General features: G+C 46.8%; 1 protein-coding gene across 3 annotated transcripts in view; it reads right to left on the reverse strand.

Annotated features, from left to right (window-relative positions):
* The window catches only part of tbc1d22a (TBC1 domain family, member 22a), an 83,647-nt gene that overhangs the window by 59,573 nt on the left and 5,877 nt on the right, over window positions 1-18,197 (reverse strand). For all 3 annotated transcript variants that reach the window (XM_037460120.2, XM_037460121.2, XM_037460119.2), the window contains exons 5-7: window positions 17,959-18,141; window positions 7,110-7,180; window positions 1,123-1,251 (exon numbers count right to left, since the gene is read on the reverse strand). In XM_037460120.2, the coding sequence (XP_037316017.2) occupies window positions 1,123-1,251; window positions 7,110-7,180; window positions 17,959-18,141 (383 nt within the window). The remainder of the gene's footprint in view (window positions 1-1,122; window positions 1,252-7,109; window positions 7,181-17,958; window positions 18,142-18,197) is intronic.

The following is an 18,197-nucleotide window of genomic DNA, read 5'->3' on the forward strand; positions in this document are numbered from 1 at the left end:
CTGGGACTTCTTCAATAGCTCCATCCATATGCAAAATGACTTATACACACACACAAGCTGTTACCAACAACATAAACAGATATATAAAAGAGGCAGATGGAAAGAAACAAGAAGAGATACTAACTATGGGGACAGATGGGGAGGTTTGCACCAGCTGACAGACGGTCTAATATGAGCACAGACAAACATAAGACATAAAAGGTGCAACGTGTGCAAATACGTCCACAGCCACTTAGACATGTCTACATGACACAAAACACATACAAACACACCGCTAGGTGCCATTCAAGTGGCAGACCGACATATGTGCAAACAAGCGTAAACACACATACAGGAAAAAATAAAAACACTTAAAATCACTGCTCGGTCCGTGAACACAAACAGTGTTTCAACAGGCAGAATTTGGCAGAAAAAGAATCCAAACAGGCATCAAAACAGAGGAGGTCGGGTTCCTGGCGCGGGGCAGAGCAGATCAATGGGGAATTGGATGCAACACGAGAAATGTGTGGCTTTTTTGCGCTACCGACAGACCACTTTGGTGTTTGTTATGGGCCTGAAGTGAACGGGAAGTAGTCAAGTGCTAAAATGAGGCAGTGTGAGGAGTAGTGTGTGTGTGTGTGTGTGTGTGTGTGAGAAGGAGAGAGGGGGACGGACAGACGGACAGATGGAGAGAGAGTATGTGGAGATATTGATTTCAGAGCCAGAGAAAAGTGTCTCTTTGGTGTTCGAGACGGCCCGCCTGGCGCTCTGTGGACACGCACACTCCCGCTGTGTCAACACACACACACACACACACACACACACACACACACACACGCACACGCACACGCACGCACGCACACACACACACACACACACACACACACACAACAACAGCAGAGAGAACCGGGACCGGTTCCAGTAATCCTGTCTGCAGGGCCGAATCCTGTCACACACACACGGACACACACACACGAGCGGCTACGGGGTCCCGTCCGTCCGTGCTGAGGGAATACATTAGTAAAGAGAAGCTGTTCACGTAATTGGAAAATGGAATTTCCTTTCGGCTCCCGGGTATGAACGTAAAAATAATTGATTAAGCGCACAGTGAGTCATCATTTACACATCTACATATCTGCACACCTGTCTGTACGTGTCCTGATGGTTCTCGTCGTTGCGGGAGTCGTAGTACTGCTGGATGAAGCCAAAGTACTCCTGCCTCTTCCTCTGCAGGACGCTCTCTCTCCTCTCGGCGTTGGCTGGCAAGTAACCCTGGAGGAGGGAGGGACAGGGAAGGAGCCAAGGAGTGAATGGAGTGAACAAAAAAAAAAGGGACTCTGGTGGCTCAACTAGAACCACCACACAGGACCTTGGATGTGTCCTTACACTTTAGAAAGGATTGAAGGAAAAAGGAGATGAGATGTTGATGAGTGAGCCCTGGAGGTGGCATTGTGTCTCCTTGTGTCCTTCACTGGTGTTAGTGTCTCTCTGTGTTCTTGTGTAACTCGCAGTATCAAAGTAAGTAATCAAAGAAAGCATATTTCTCAAAATAGCTATGTTCTTTTTGTCAAATGTCTGATTCATATGGCACTGCGGGAAAGAAAGAAAAAACATCACTCAAGAGTGAATTTAATTAAATTGTCTACAAGAAACTGATTTTAGCCTTTATTGCTTTTTCGTTGAATTGATTGTTTTTAATCTCGTTCACTGCTCCATCCATGTTTAGATTTCAAATTTAGTTTTACTATCTGCTCTTATACTACCTCGCATCTGCTTTGTAAACTTTTGTTTTTTTGTAAATTGTTATGTTTCTTAAAAGCCTCATCATTCACCTGGTTCTCTGACAGTCACTGAAGTCACCGTCTGAGATTTGCAATCAGCACTTCGCAATCCTCAAAATGTAGCACAAGTCCAGCCCCTGATAAACTGATGCACCTGTCTGTCTGAGGGCCGTTCCACATGGGACTCGTTAACGCAGCACCGCGGACTTTCAGATAAACAGTCTAAATCTGAATGTTCATTTTGCATCTCAGCCACTAAAAACGATTTAATGAGCTACTCGGTTGCGGTTCACAATCACACCAAACTCCCCTGAATGAAATACTTCACTCTGCAAAAGAAACACTGTTGCTTGACCAAAGGCCTAAGGGACTTCCATGTGTGTGTGTGTGTGTGTGTGTGTGTGTGTGTGTGTGTGTTCAGGGAATGTGTTTGTCAGACAGTGGATTTTGCAATGTGTGCTTCCTTCTCTTGCAGTCAGGCTTATGCAACGAGGAGAAAGTCAACTCAAAACTGAGCAACAAATATACCGTCTATTTTAGGCGAGAGATGGGACCGGGGACGGGTTTGGGATGGTAGCTCTAAAATATTCACACGGTTCGAGTCTTCAAAACAGAACTCAAACATGACGGGTGGCTCTGAAAACTTGTCCCAAGGACAAGGAGCTGTATTGTGTAGCTGTTAGCCTAACAAAAGGCCCTTTTTCTCTACATGTTTGTTGTGCACCAAGTTCTCAAGACACAAGGAAACAGGTTTCAACTACTAAAAAGGTGGGGGTTTATTTTTACATTATTCACAGTTATAGGGCCCGTATGAAAGCAGTAAACAGAACATAACCATTACAGAATAAGGATAACAAAGAAAGACATTCATTTCATTAATCACACATACCATCAGAGGGAAACCTATATAGTGGCTGCCTAAACCTGCACATTGTGCCCACCACATTGTTCAATATTTAAAATATATACAAATGGTTATATGCAATGTTAAAAACCTGCAGCTCAAACTTTTGCACAACACTTGGTGTGTAACAACGTAAAACTGTTTCACCACGTCTTGTGGCTCTTTTCTATTCAGTCTGCATCATACAAAGTTTGTCTACATCAGCTGCATAAGACTTGAGGCCCCTCAAACGAAGAAGACCCCAAAGCTCTGAATCTCACATTGTAGGCCTCGAGGTGGACGGACAGTAGAGGACCGCAGCTCTCAGGCTTTTCCCTCACCTGTTTCGTCGTGACTTTCTATTTTAAATAAAAGAAACTTTGGCTGCGGTTCAGTCACAACCGAGAGCAACTCGCCATCAAAACTGGACTCCTCGCTAGCACCATCAAAAGGCCGCCTGCACACGTCTGCCGTGTGTGTGAGCTTCTTGTTGATGTGCATCTTCCTCTGCTGTTTTTTAGTTTTTGGAAGGCGACCTTCACTTTTTTGTACCACACACATGAAAGATGAAGAAAAGAAAAAACTTTGGGTATCAATTTCGGGAAACTGTTTAGAGGAAAAACAGCTTTCTTTTTTTTTTTAAGGAAGGAGGACACAAGCTGTGTCGCACACTACCGCTTTGATTTTAGCTTTTGTGTTGCTGACGTTTATCGTTAAAGACTGGGTATCGGTGCGCTGGCTTATTTCAATGTGCTAACGCGTCGCCGCCGGCCCGTGTATCCCGCCTCTAAACTGTGCGAGGTGATTGCAATTCTTCTGAACATAATTGTATGTGTTGAATGAATAACTGGTTGGAGGGAGAGGGATGGAGTCAGAGCGGGCAACGAGACGCTCTTTAAGGACACCGAGGACGAGTGTGTCTCACAGCAAAGTGCGTTAAGTGCTGAAGCTCCGAGTGTAATTACGGTTGAACCAGAGTGACTCAAATCCATTTCATTTGTGGTCCACCGGTTAAAAGAGGCGAGCGGAGAGATGGAAGGCAGAGAGTGAAGCATAAATGCGAGACGTCTTCGCATGACCTGCCAGTGGTATAAAATGTGGCTGCACAAGTACTCGTGCCTCTGTTAATCAGTCTACAAAAACTTCATCTCTTTATTCTTCCTTGCTTCAATCTACCTACATCTTTCCATCCTGGCATCCCTTTAATTGGATCTTCCACAGTAAGCTCCCTGTGAAAACACATCCATGGGCAATCCATTTGGGAAAATTTGCTCAATATAAAGAGATTTCTACTTAGCGGGTGCACATCATTCAGGACGCAGACCCGGAACAAACTATCCCACTAAGTTGGACAGATAAAACTGTCTTTCTAAAATGCTCTTATCGCTTGCGCCACAGAAGCGTTTGGTTCTATTAGAAAATTCAGCCGAAACGAGGGCTCAATTTGTAGATTTGCGCATCTCCAAGCCCCTTGACATACACAAACAAAAAGGTATTCAAACACAAACTCAATATACTGTATATCCCGGGAACCTTTTCACAAAAGGTGCTTTGCTCAGGTATGAGTTGTGGATTTTGAGAGTTGAAGTTGTGATGAAATACGGTAGAAGTGTACGGAAGCAGAAAGGAACAAAATGTTCTACCCAAGGGCCGACGTGCATCACTGTGCATACGTTCTAGTGGAGTGAGCCTCTCCTGACAGCTAAATAAATGAAAGAAGGGATTCTCTCAGCCGATGTAGTCATAAGTGATGCTGTGAGGTTACACTTAAGCAAAAACCATCTAAATCTGCTGGCGCTGCTGCCCGATGGATCTTAAATAAGCCTTTAGCTTTGTCAATAATTCCACAGCCAGTTGGTTTTCTCCCCTCGCCCACTTCACATTTAACAGCCACACTCCATTAACAAATGTACATATTGCCACGGGCTGACATTCTTTCACAAAGCAGACAAAAAAAAAAAAAAAAAAGTCATTTCGTTTCTTCATTCTCCTCCGGGCTCGGACACAAAAGGCTCTTCAAAAATAAGGAAATCAACGGCGTCACTTCTGAAATAATAGCAAGTTCAACCGCGTGTTTCTAAGGCTGGGGGCGACCTGTGGAGCCTCTTGATAATGGTGGATGGATCGTCGCTCCAGTTGTAGGAGGTTTTTTTTTTTTTCCTCACAAGCCAATAACAGTTTACGGCGGTCATGTTTTCTGTGATGCGGCGGGGCGGGGGGGGCATCGACGAGCTCTCACAGAGAAGCGGGGGAAACCTGTTCTGTCGTCTATCGGGGAAAAAGAAGAATGCGGCAGATCTGGCACGCACGCCAGAGGAGAGAGGGGAAAAGAGAAAAAGTTGGTGCACGCCGGTGAGCAGCAGAAGGGCGCAAGGGACACCACCGGAGTGAAGTATTATTAGGTGCCTCCGCTAAATTTATGGAAGACAAGCGTGGGCTGAGAGTCTGTGTGTGTGTGTGTGTGTGTGTGTGTGTGTGTGTGTGTGTGTGTGTGTGTGTGTGTGTGCGTGCGCGTGCGTGCGGGTGGAGAATATATTCTTTGAGCCTGATCCCTCCTATCTATTTCTCCACTGGATCCGGCCGCAGACAGGACAGAGAAGCCAGTCGAGTGTTATGACACTTCAGAAGATATGATTGCTTTTGACACCGTGCCCACTTTTCGCTTTAATCCAAACCTGGGATTCAATGAGGGGGACAATCCTCGCCCCTGGACGCACTAGAAATGTATCGAAGGGCTTGCAAGCACGAGAGAACCGAAGACACTTTCTCCTCGAGCTTTCCTTCAAATATCGCCTGGCTGTGACCTCTCTCCTCTCCTGTCCTCTCCTGTCCATAGCTTACACTGAAATGAAGTGATTGAAAACCTGCACGCTGTAAGGTCTGCAGATGATAAGGTAACAGTGAGCCGGCTGAGGGAGGAGGAAACGTCCCGTGCTCTTGTCACAGATTACGTTTAATTGGATGTGACAGAGACCAGCGCTATGCGCATTGATTTGAGGCGACGTCACGCCGACCCCGTCAACACTACCATTAATGGTCAGGATGGAGAAATCGTTGAGATATGCTTGGGGTGTGTAACCAATAATGAGCAGAGCTTTGATCGCAACACCAACACGTAGGACGCCTTATTTGTCTCAGGAAGCGCGCTCAGCTCATGGTTAATGGGTCATCTTTGTTTTATGGATCTCTTTTAAGTCAACGTTTTTGCTATTTTCTTCATCTGTTTGCTTCTCTCAATCTAAAGCAGGAGAATGAACAACAAAGGGATTCTAGACTGCACTTCAGATATACATAGAGGCTGTATCAAATTGTACTCTGAATTAGTGTTTACCCACTTTACTGCTTAACTCCAATAGAAAGTTTAATATCAGTTTAATCACCAACCAACATTTGGTAAATATTGCTTTTAATTTTGTATTTATACATTGTGTATTATGTTATGCTGCCTTGTGTGTTTTTGATATTGCCTTGTTGCGGTTTGCACTGCTGCACAAGCAGCTGCCGCTCCGTGAAAGGATGGCGTTCTAGTTGATTTGACTTGAATATTTAATACACATCATAAATGTTTTACGACTAAAGATTTGCGTTGAAATATGACTCTATGAATCTACAAAGATCCCCGACCCAAATTATCCTTGCCGACATCTGAGTAGCCAACATGTACTTTGTTACATTCCAAAACTGCTGGAACTAAAGATTGTTTCCTAAAGATCCACCCTGTGATTTAACAACTAAAGTACATCAGACAGCTGTATCTAACTTTAGAAAAGATGAGGGTCCGACTTCCATCAGCCAGCCTCCCAAAACCCCAAGGGAAGCACTGGACACACACACGCACACACACACACACACAGGGTTGTGCATGTGTTAACCACCCAGAGACAAACGCATACACAGATAGTGATCTGAAGTGCCGAGGTGCCCCGCCCCTCCCTGGATGCCAACACTGCGCCTGATGCTTTGCGTCTCCACACGAGCCCTCACTTCAGTAGAGTCTCAAAACAAAGCAGTCGTTAATGGCTGAACCCTCCCACCGCCACACAAACGCAAACAGGCGTGCACGCGCACAAACACACCCCTATAATGACATCTTTTCTGCGGCACATTAGCAATTGTGCAGTAATTAATGGGAGCGCTTCTCTCTGCAGACTAGGAGCTGTACACCACAACAATGCCTTGATGAGTAAACACGCCACGTGCCTCATGAATAAACTATCTGTGCCTCGCAATTAATTTTCCCTATTGAAGTTTGAAAAAAAAAAAAAAAGCGGGCTGTTACCAGTCCTCATCAATCCCAAAATAGAAAGGCTGGAGTCAGGAGACACAACACGACGGCCACTGTGTGTGTGCGTCTACATTTGATGAATATGGGTATTTACTAGCAGGTTTATGATTTTGTAAAAGTGAATGTTTGTTTGCAAGGGTTTTGAATGTTTTACACAAAGCGGTGCGCATGGCATACTCACTGAAAGCAGCTTCCACGTTATCGGGCGGACCTGCCGTGGGATTCCCGACCAGCTGAGTTTCCGTAGCTCCTCTGTGGAAGAAAAACAGAAACAGCAGAGGGATTATTATCAGTTCAGATTCACCGCTGAAGCTTTGCATGCAAAGACGTTCCTTCCCCTCTGCAGCTCGACCGATAATATACAGCCGAAATGAAGTTATCAGAAATTATCCATCAATATTAGATCATCAGAGATGTGTCCATGTGGGAAGATTGTGGTGCTTGAGTTAATGAAGTTAATGAAGTCTTTTTGAAAAATCAATCTTTTTAAGTTAATCTTAGAACGCAATATTGATCTTGAAGGGGGATTGTTGCAAACAAATGTATCTTTGAGCTGACTGACGCTAACGAATGATTTCCCTTGGATCAACTACTTGTTTTCTTTGTAGATTTTCGATTTCTTTCTCCCCGACCTGGTTCTGACCCGCACCGGACTGAATCATGTATCCGTTTAGAGAATCTCAAATATTAATCCCAAATATTGATATGGGTGTCAGCCTCGAAGATCCACCATCAGTCGAGCTCTTGACCCCTCCCTTGTTTTATTTATTCTAAGCGCAGATAGACAGAGTGACGCAATGAACATCAAAAGAAAGATTGAGATGGAAAATTGAAAAAAAACATAGTTTAACTACATCGAATGCTACACACTGAATAATTGCATTTGTTTTGATTATTTCATTGCGTATCTATGCAAGTGTTTGTTTCACCACACTAAGCTGCCTCATTACACGTGAATGCTGCATTACATTGATGAAAGGAATCTGTTTACCATGACAGTGAAACAGACCCTGCAAATTCTAACCATTATTGGTAATACCTTTGATATCATTCAATAAAATCAACCAACAAACAAGCAAACTCCCAACGACCTCACAGTGAAGCAGTCTGATGCTGGAACAGATCCAGCAAGCTTTAACGTGAAAGACACCTGGGGACGGGCAAAATTCAACTTTTAAATTTGCAAAAGATTATTCGCCTTTTGGTCCACGAAGCCCCCAGAAAAAATGCCTTAATGTCAGGCGCTACACAGACATCCAACCCGTATGCGTCCCTCCGTAACACACACACACACACACACACACACACACACACACACACACACACACACACACACACACACACACACACACACACACACACACACACACACACACACACACACACACACACACACACACACACACACACACGGATGGATGGATGGATGGATGGATGGGTTGAGTGTGGGCATTAACAATGATCAGACAGCAGAGGAAGCTTTGTCTCGTGGCATTTAATAACCTGTGTCTCCAGTGAATCAAACACATGAACTAGACTAGAATAAAAAGCGTTGGGATTTCACAAGCAGGTCAGAAGCTTCAGTGACTCGGGGCTCAACCGAAGTCGCTCTCCCATCCGTCATATTCCAATCACACGGATGTTTTCCAACCCGGCGCTGGCTTCTTTCGAGGGCCCGCCCCCGTGACACATCTTCTTCACGCCAGGCGTTGTTCAGCCATAATAACTGTTCCTGGAGGGAAGTGAAATTATAGAGCGACCTTGTCCGCCAGGGACCAACGAGCCGCTTTGTTTTGATTATTTAGCCGCTTGCGATACTCTAGATGGCCAGTATACGTTTGCGGTTCATCGGCTGTATTTCTTAGGAACAAGGAGTTTCTTGGATGAGAACATGACTCATCCATTATTCACACATAAGTCTCCCTATTCCTTGGCCCTGCAGGTCTACCCACCCCCCCCATTAGCATTCAACAGGACAAGTTGCCGCGGCAAACATAAAAAACACAACAGAAATCTCTTCACTTGTAATTGCGCTGCAACTGAATGGGGGCGAATTGATTTCCGTGCAAATGAAATGCCGCTGCCTTAATATACTTTTCTGAGAAGAAAAAAAAAGAAAAAAAAATTAATCAACTGTAGCCCACGAAAAAGCCAAATTCTTCCTCGACTCGTATTCAAGCCACAGGCTGGAAATTGATAAGCCCCTCGTACGGAGTGAACGGTATTGATTAGTGCTGCCAAATGACTCCGCCGCGCCGGTTCTTCAAGGCAAATGCAATGGAGAGGAAGCAGCAGATAGCGGAATCGGAAATAACAATCAGCCGAACAGCAATGGGCTAAGTCCATTGGCTAAATTGAGTGAAATGCATTAGAGCTTGTTGGGCTGATGGGAGAACCTATTTATTCACTATAGTTCCTGTGCATCTTCCACTTAAGATTTCTCCCTTACCTTGTCCCCAGTGACTTTAATTATATAGAAATCCAATACGCTGATGTAGTGCAAAGCACTGCTTTGTTGGTTAAGAGGCAGTTGGGGGACCCCATAGTATGGAGAGCGTTTTGAATCCACCAAGGTTACCAGTGGAAGTCACGTTTAAAAGCACGGATGAACAAAAAATTTCAAAAAATTCCGATAAGCCACGAACATAAAAGTTGCACAAGCCGCAGAGGGTTTTTCTCCAGATCATCAATGTGTCTCCTTCCCTTCCCTCAGGATGAGAGGAGGGGGCAACGTGTGTGTGTGTGTGTGTGTGTTGCTCGCAGGCTATGGTGATTGCAAACATTATTTTGTTCCCAGACATGGTCCAGACACAAGAGAAGCCGTCGCCTATTAAAAGCTTTGCCTCTCCCGGAGTCTGTAGCTTTCAGGCACAGATAGGATCGCGCCTGTAAATTCAATTTGCCCGTTTCCGGAGATTGACGCCACGAGACCCTTAGACGGGGGAAGTCCATCAATTCTACACATCAAAGTATGCTTACAGGCCCGGGGGAGTATCGCTGCATATGCGAAAAGGGTTGTATAAAGCCTTTGTGGCTCCAGAGGGAGTGGTGCGAAAGCTAATAAACTGCCTCAAATGATGTCACTTAAGTGGAGAAGGGATCTTTCAAAGAATCAACGGGGACTTAATTCAGTCGAGGACCGAGTCCTCCTTTCAGGGAATGTGTCAAAGACGCTTGTGGGTTGCCTCATCACTCCTTATTAAGATGCATTGTTGGTATTGTAGGCAACCACTTGTGACAAAAGAGCCACGCTTGAGATTAACAAATCAATTTCCAGTACGACGCAACATTGCCGTGCGCTTGGGCGGCGTGAGACGCCACAGGGCGCCCCTCGCGCTGATCTCTTCTGCCAGTACGCGCTGCTGTGTGCAGACATTCCAGTGCTTTGCTGTGACTCGAGCCTTGTGGAGCCGCAGAGTGCAAGGCTTACAGGGTGAAGCCGCTCCCCGCTGTGCAGCGCTATATTCATTACTTTCCTCTCGCCTTGAACCGCTTGGACCTTCATTTGCCCTGTCGGACAAAGAAATTAGTCCATGAATCTTGTGGGCTGGGGCTTAATTAAACTATATTATATTTCCCCCACACAAGTCATCAATCTCCCCATCGGACGGAAAGGGGGGGGGGGGGTTATGGAAAGTAGGGGTTAGTTGGCTAATAGTCTTTACATCGTGATGATGCAGGGATCCCCTCCGAAAGGCCCGTCCCCTTTGGGCAAACGCTTTGTATTGCAGGAAAAGGTGTTTATGTGTGTGTGAGAAAGGACAGGGGGCAAATATTTGCAGAAGAAGACAATGTGTTCCGTACATCATACACAGGAAAGTGCAAACACGGCTGCCGGCTCCTGAAAAATCGTTGTCTTCCAATCGCTCTCCGGCAGAGACAGAGCGCAGCAGAATCCCAACCAGCCCCGTGCCGGATGCACCAGTGCAGAACTCCTGCACTGTGCTGCTAGAACAAAAAAAAGCTCCATTCTAACAGCACAGGACGTCTTCCGCGTGCCTCCGCTTTCACACATTTTAATCCGTGGCGATGCGTCATTCCAATGCAAATACCGCCTCGCAGGAGACACGAGACAATGTGCCAAATAATCTCCATTACGCAAAGTGGGCGGGGCTAAATGAAGTGTCGTCGGTGCGCGTAGAGCATCCCCCGACCCTCTCGCAAAACGCATTTTGTGACCTTTTCAAAATGAATCTGTTGTTTTTGGGTTCGGCAGGCACTTGTTACGATGTGGATATAAAAAGTAAAGGTTCTGACAACTGTCCCGCGGGCGCCGAGGGACTAGCTGTCCCCGTCAGTGTCCACTGAGCCAAGTTAATAATGCAAACAAGCCGTTTGTAGCTGACGAGTCTGTCACACAATCTGCGCAGCCTTAAAATGAAATACTAATGGAAGCTATAGAGACATTTCTGTGTCGGTCTCTACAGGTACGAGGCAGAGGCAACTCATTAAAGCAATCTACCGATTCACCCCCGCAGGCTGTCATTTCAAGGTGTACGCATGAAAGTGCGAGTGGGGGCAGGCGAAAGCAGAACCCCCCTCACGGGACCAATAACATCTCACATTATTACATATTTTGGAATTAGCGCCATCAGCGTGGTGGGTGTTTATCACGCCGGTGGGCACAAACCTTGGGGGACGGGAGGAGGGGTGGGGGGGACCTGGCTCCCCCCGACTGGAGCAAGCCATGCCGCACACAGGCACAATAAACACCTGTAACGTCGGCAGCGTGCGACTCAAGGGTGACCGCCGCCGCTCCTCTGCACGATGTCGGCTGGGTTCCATTATGCATGAACTTACAGGGGCCGCACTTTGTCTTGGCTGGAGTTAAGCTGGGGGCCGCGGGGGGGTGATTAGGACACGGCGTACCTTCTGTCCGACAGCCCACAACAGCTGCTCCGGTGCGGTACCCTCTGAGGTAATGCACGCTCAATGACTCCAGAAACATGCAGAGGGCGACGTATACCTGCACGCCGTGCTTGCTGTTTTATTTAGGCTCACTTAGTCGAGCCGAGATAACCACAAGTATTCTGAAACAGCAGCTTGGCGAGGGAAGGTCACGGCAGCTCGGGCTACAGCCCGTGGGGTTGGGGAGGAAGGGAGGGGGGTTCGCTAAAGGACAACTCAACGAGGAGGTTTGAACCACTTACATGTGGGCCACAGGGCCTTTTTTTATTACTTTTTACCATTTGGGCTTGCTGAGAAATATTCACAGACACTCTGTTCCAGAAGTAAAATAACTTTGATCAGAATCACATGCGTATTTGATACAATCGGTCAACGCCGCCGGGTCAGAAACGACCTCAACGACGAGGGGACAGAAAGGAGGGAGAGACATGCGGTTCAGGACGGCAGGGACAGCAGCCGAAGCGCATTATAAAAAGCAGCGCTGCTTCGTGATTTAACGCATCACGGAGCTCGCGCTTTTGAAAGCTGATCTCATCAGCGAAAAGACAAAAAAAACCATTAACTCTCCACAAGCTTCGCGCCTGATGCTGATCGACGATGAGCCATCGGCCCACGCGTTTTTTTGTTGACCCAAAATAAATCAGCCATCCGGAAAGCGATGTCATCCACGGACATGATTAATAGTATCGTTTTAATTTGTTATTTTCGGTTTATTTGCATAAACACACAAGGATCAAATAAACTGGAACTACGAAGATGGCTCTTACTTTGAGCAACATGGAGGTGGTTCCTTCGGTTGTTCAAACCGAGTAAGTGTGTGTGTGTGTGTGTGTGTGTGTGTTGCCTCCGTTTCTGTCCGTCTCCTTGCCTGCCAGTCAGTCCACCTGCCAGCCTGCACGGGCCGTGTACGGCGGCCGGATGAGAGGAACAGAAGGCAGCGTGAGGCGCTGTCACTCAGTGCTGGCTGAGTAGCGGGCTGATGGGAGCAGGAGGGAAGACGGCTGGCGGGCCGGAGCCATGCACTATGCAGGCGCCGATCAGACGGAGCGCGACCACTCGGGCAAAACGCTGTCTTGTGAATGGCAGCGTGCGCACGCACGCAGACACACACACACACACCTGCCAAAACTGTGGAGCTTGTACTCCAATACAAATCAGGGCGGACGCCTTCATTGGGTAGTTTATTAAAAAGTTAAGCGCTCCTATGACGCTGGAATGCTGCATGAGAGAGAGAGTCCTGAGCGCTCACCCGGACTCTTGTAAAAAGATACTCCCCTCTGGATTGTACCTGCTCAGAAGCCCTGATGGACGGCCCAGATGGCCGAGAGAGGACGCGGAGCGGTGTGTTCCTAGTCAATTTTCTGAGGCACGCCACGTTGTTGACTGATGACGCAGGTTAAAAAAAAACTCCCGACATGGACACATGTGTTTATTATACAAAGGGCTATTGTGGAGACATTTTGCATTTCAATTTTTATATTGTTATATTTAATCAGCTATTTAAAAGAAAAAGGCTATTTCAACTCTCCGATCTAACGCTTGGTAGAGCACATTTTAAGTCACTAATTCTCATTGAACAGACGATTGACCCTAACTTAACCCGATGGAGCCATCTCTCCTACTTGGTTGAGCTGGGTTATTGGGTTTTGGATTGTTTTTATTGCTGCATGACTACGGCGCCGAACTTCGCCACACTGCTGGCTGTGGACACGGTATCACCTCTCCTGCACATCAAGCGCCACTCTCCACGGGCCCTGCGGGGAACAGGTGTGGTCCGCAAGGACTGACGTGTGTTCAGTCAAGCTGCTCTTGTGAAGAAAAGGGATGAAAAATTCCAGCGTGGAAGACCAGCGTGGAAGACCAGCGTGTAACATCGGCATAGAACTCAGCCAGACAAGCTGCGAGGCCGCTGACACGGGAGACAGCTGGAGGTCGGACCAACCTCATCAAGTCAGGTGTTTTCCCCAGAGACATGCGAGGAAAAGGCGCCCACAGGCCCGGATGCATGCGCGCTCAGTGTGGCACACATTTTAAAGCCGTGAGGAAAGGGGGGGGCGATAACGGGAACACGATGACATCCGGCGCTCTCACTCACGAATCCACTTTGAGGGGGAGGACCTTTACTCAGAAAACACCCCGCAGTGCGTTACCCTTCATCTCGGCAGCGTTTGTCAAATCGGCGCTGTTGATGTCTCCGATGAAAAAAATTCTGAGAATTTTCAAGGAAACCTTTTCTCTGTAAAGTGGCCGCTTTTCCCAGAGAGATTTACCAGACGGATGCGGTCCAGCGCTTTGTTATCTCTACTTCTCCACGCCTGTGATAGGGAGAGGGGGGGAGAGAGAGAGAGAGAGACACACGCACGCACACACACACACACCTGAAATGCTCACGCAAGGGGCATAATTTCAAATGAGGCCTTAGCACCGAGTTAAATTGAATTACATCACCACTTCTCACTTTGATGGCGGCTTTTAACTCGGCGAGAGCGGGGCCAATAGTAAGCCAGTCACGCGCAGGCTCCTGTGTAACAGGATTGCACGGCTGTGGGGCAACAGAGTGTGGCTCGAGCCAACGGTGGCAAAGAGAAGCAGGCCTCAGCGGCATGGCACCCCCACATCAGAGGGCGTAGCCTCAACGACACACAGCGAGGCGTTGGGAGGAAGTGTGTGTGTGTGTTGTGTTTGGAAGTTCTTTTGCTATGTTTTCCCGGGTTCTTGGTGGTCGGCAAGATCTTAGTGTTTGTGTCATTAATGGTGTCAATTTTTGGAGTTTAATGGTGTGGTGTGGGAGTACATTTGTGGGTGGGTGAATTTGACTTGTATGAAGACCCCACAGAGGGCAAAAGAAACAGAAAGACAACTTTGTTTTTTCAGAGAGAATCAGACGAAGAATGAGAGACAAACGAGGAAAGCGACTAGTGAAAAAGGGTAGTAAAAGATTGAGTATGGATAAACAGCCAGGATGCAGAAGAAGGGGAGCCAAACATTGCCATAGCAACAGCAGTATTTATGTCATCTGACAATATCTGCTTGCTGTCACATGACAGCTCTTGGTCATATAATCAATTAAAAGAAAAGATGTGCAGGTCTGTAGAAGCTGGCTTTGTGACGTACAGCCCGTCACAGAGCAAGTAGCTTACAGGGAGTACACAACATTAGTCACTATTTCTGGATAACTAAGCATCACTTTGGATAACTCTCTGAATATAACAAGGCGGTGGCCAGTCTAACCGGTGAAGATGCGTATTTTCAACCCACTTTTTCCCCACAGCTCGCCGGCTAAAATAAGTCCCTACTCACATAGTGTTGGCCGGGTACTGTGATCAGGTTCCCTCAACAGACAGGCTCGCCTCGGGGCATCAGGAATAATTAGCCAAAATCAACCTGACATCAATCACCCTGCTCACACGCACACACGCAGGTCGTCACCTTCTGCGTGACCTTACATGCTAAACAGACCGCTATCACAACCTGTCGCAAGGCTCGGTGGAGAGGGAGAGAGGAACTGACAGGGATGTTAAAGACGCGAGTACAAAGGAGGATCATGGAGGCGACTTAGGCGGATTAGAAAAAAAATTCCCACCATCTATCCCCCTAAATTAAATCCACTTTACTTCTGACAAACAGTTCTGCAGGGGAAAAGTTTCATATGTGCAAGTAGCGTAAGACTCACTTGGTGCAGCATGCAGCACTTTGGATAAGTAAAACATGGCTCAGGCCTCGAAAACATCTGGAGGTAGATGTAATTCAAAAGTCATCCCGGCTGACCGCGTCAACTGGTACTAGTGGGGATTTTAATGTTCATCCGTCATCTTCCTCTTCCATAAAAACTGCAAAAAAGTGTTTATGTGCATGGTGAAATGTGGAGGCAGCTTTATCAGTATTACTAATCACAACCAACAACAAACCAACGTTCTAAACCAAGGGCTAGCAATGACTCATAAATATGTAGTGAAATTTGTTTGTGTCCCAGAAGGATTTTATGGTTGAGTACTTCCTTCAGATGATCTCTTTTTTTTAAATTATTATTCACATCCATATCCCATTCTTTGCTACTGCAATGACCCAATTTCCCCACGGGGATCATTAAAGTTTCATCTAATCTTATCGTATCTTCCCCTAACCCCCTCTACTCATCCCCCAAACCCCAATACTTCACTTAATTATGTCCCATGAATGAAGTTCATCTTTCATGCTGCCAGCAGCATGGCTCACCCGTTCTGGGCTATCTAATCATAGCGCAGAGTCCAAACTAAATTTAGACAGCCGGCTCGTGATGCCTGGCAGGGCCTAATGGGGGCTGACACCTGGAGGCGCTCTGCCGATGTACAGGGTACACTGTACCAATGGTGACTAACGCTGATGCCTTGTGAACCCGGGTTGTTTGTGGAAAACTTTCAAGGGGATCGCATGTAGAGGTGAAGCACTGTGCTGACTAAGGCCATTTCAACTTAACCAAATCCAGCATTTACATTTTAGGATCTTAGCCAACGCTCCTTGCGCTCTGTGTGTGTGTGTGTGTGTGTGTGTGTGTGTGTGTGTGTGTGTGTGTGTGTGTAGCTCAAAGTAATCTGCATGTGACAGCTAAAGCAGAGGCACCTCGTGCTACAAACTGGTTCACTTTTATTCAAAAGGTAAACCGAATCAGCCACGTTTGTGACACAATATCATCTGTGGATCCAAGTTGACATACACGTATATTTGATCTAGCGATAGAGATGCAAATATGATTATCATTAATATTACAATCAACAACATCTCATCATTTGAGGGAATTCTGCAAATAAACAATGAACTCGTCCTGCTACAATCAGGGCCAAAATAAAATCAGACCCAAGACGACATGAAATAGAATAGCCTAAAAGAGAACAGTAGAAAATTAGATCGACCAGCTAACAATAACATCGGGGGACGAGCGACAGAGAGAGACACACAGAGAGAGACGCAGAGAGACAGAGAGAGACTTGAGTACTCCGAAACAAACACAGCGTGGCTTTGGATGTGAGACGGATGAGGAGCAGAAATGGATCCTAACTCAAAAATGCTATAGTTATAGAAACAAGATGTGAACAAAAGGCTGGTTTCTCTGCAGCCATGATTTGAGAACAGAGTTTACGGTATTTAAACTGTTATTTCTGCACTGAAATATCTCTGACACGCTCTATTTAGCATATTTCGGGTATTTAGACAGGCACATAACCCATTCACTTGCTGAGCATTGCGCTTTTTCAATTCTCTCGCCTGGTCTCAGTTTGCACGCTCCCCTTCTGTCAGACACACTCAACACAACACATACACAATGCTGCGTAAACACAACGACACCCATCCTTTACACCCTCCTTCTTCACAGTATTTTAATGAGGCCTTTTGTGTGCTTCTACCATAATGGTTGGAGGTCATCGGATCCGGCTTCTAACTCTCAAACGTAATAGGGTTAGACCAAAGTGATTCATAGTCACTATGGATGTTCTGTTGGAAGTAACACTCCTGAGCACCTGAGCTCGGAAACCTGCAGTCTCTTTCTTTTACATTATTTTACACACATATTATCCCAGAATGAATTATGAATTGAACCCTGAATGGTCCTTCACGTTCAGAACGAACCCCCCAACAAACTCTCATGTGGTGGATCTGCTCGAATGGCGAGAATGACGCAACAGGCCGGTGCGTCGCGGTTTCACGGGACAGGAAGTCCACCGCAGAAAGAGAGACATGTGAGGGTTTCATGGCCAGACAAATTGTCCGGGGATGGATAAACAATAAAGGGTTGTCGTTTGCTCGGAACAAAGGCCTGTCATTTGCCTTTGTTGCTGCTGCTATTTATTTATTTATTTATTTTCCCCTTGTAATCTGAACGTCCAGATGGTGGATGACACCACCATCCCCCCCCCCACCCCCACCCCCACGCCCACCCTTCACAGCATTGTTAAAAGTGCTACACAGCTGGCAGACTGAGAGCGAGCGAGAGAAGAGTGAAGAGCACGAGGGTGCAAGGAAAAGAGCGAAGGAAACAAAAAGACAGCAAGGCGACAACTTCACAAGAGCAACACTTGGGACGTGAAGTGAAGTCACACACATACACACACACACACACAGACAAGAGGAGTGCGGATGGCTCTTACCCAGCTCTGTGTTGGGGCCGGCCAACAGCTGTTTGAACTTATCCAGACGGGACGCTTCCCTCTCGGTCATGGCCGGGGTGCCGGACGTGTTCTGGTCGGCCATGCGAGCCACGAGCGGGATGATGGGCGGCCGGTGGGGCAGGGACCGCTGCCTGTGGAGGCCGGCATGCTCTCCCTCTGCTTCTGGTGGGAGGAGGGAGGGTGGAGACGGGTTACACAGGCAGGCACTTGACAAGTTG

Source organism: Pungitius pungitius, chromosome 2, assembly GCF_949316345.1.
Source record: "Pungitius pungitius chromosome 2, fPunPun2.1, whole genome shotgun sequence".
NCBI lineage: Eukaryota > Metazoa > Chordata > Actinopteri > Perciformes > Gasterosteidae > Pungitius > Pungitius pungitius.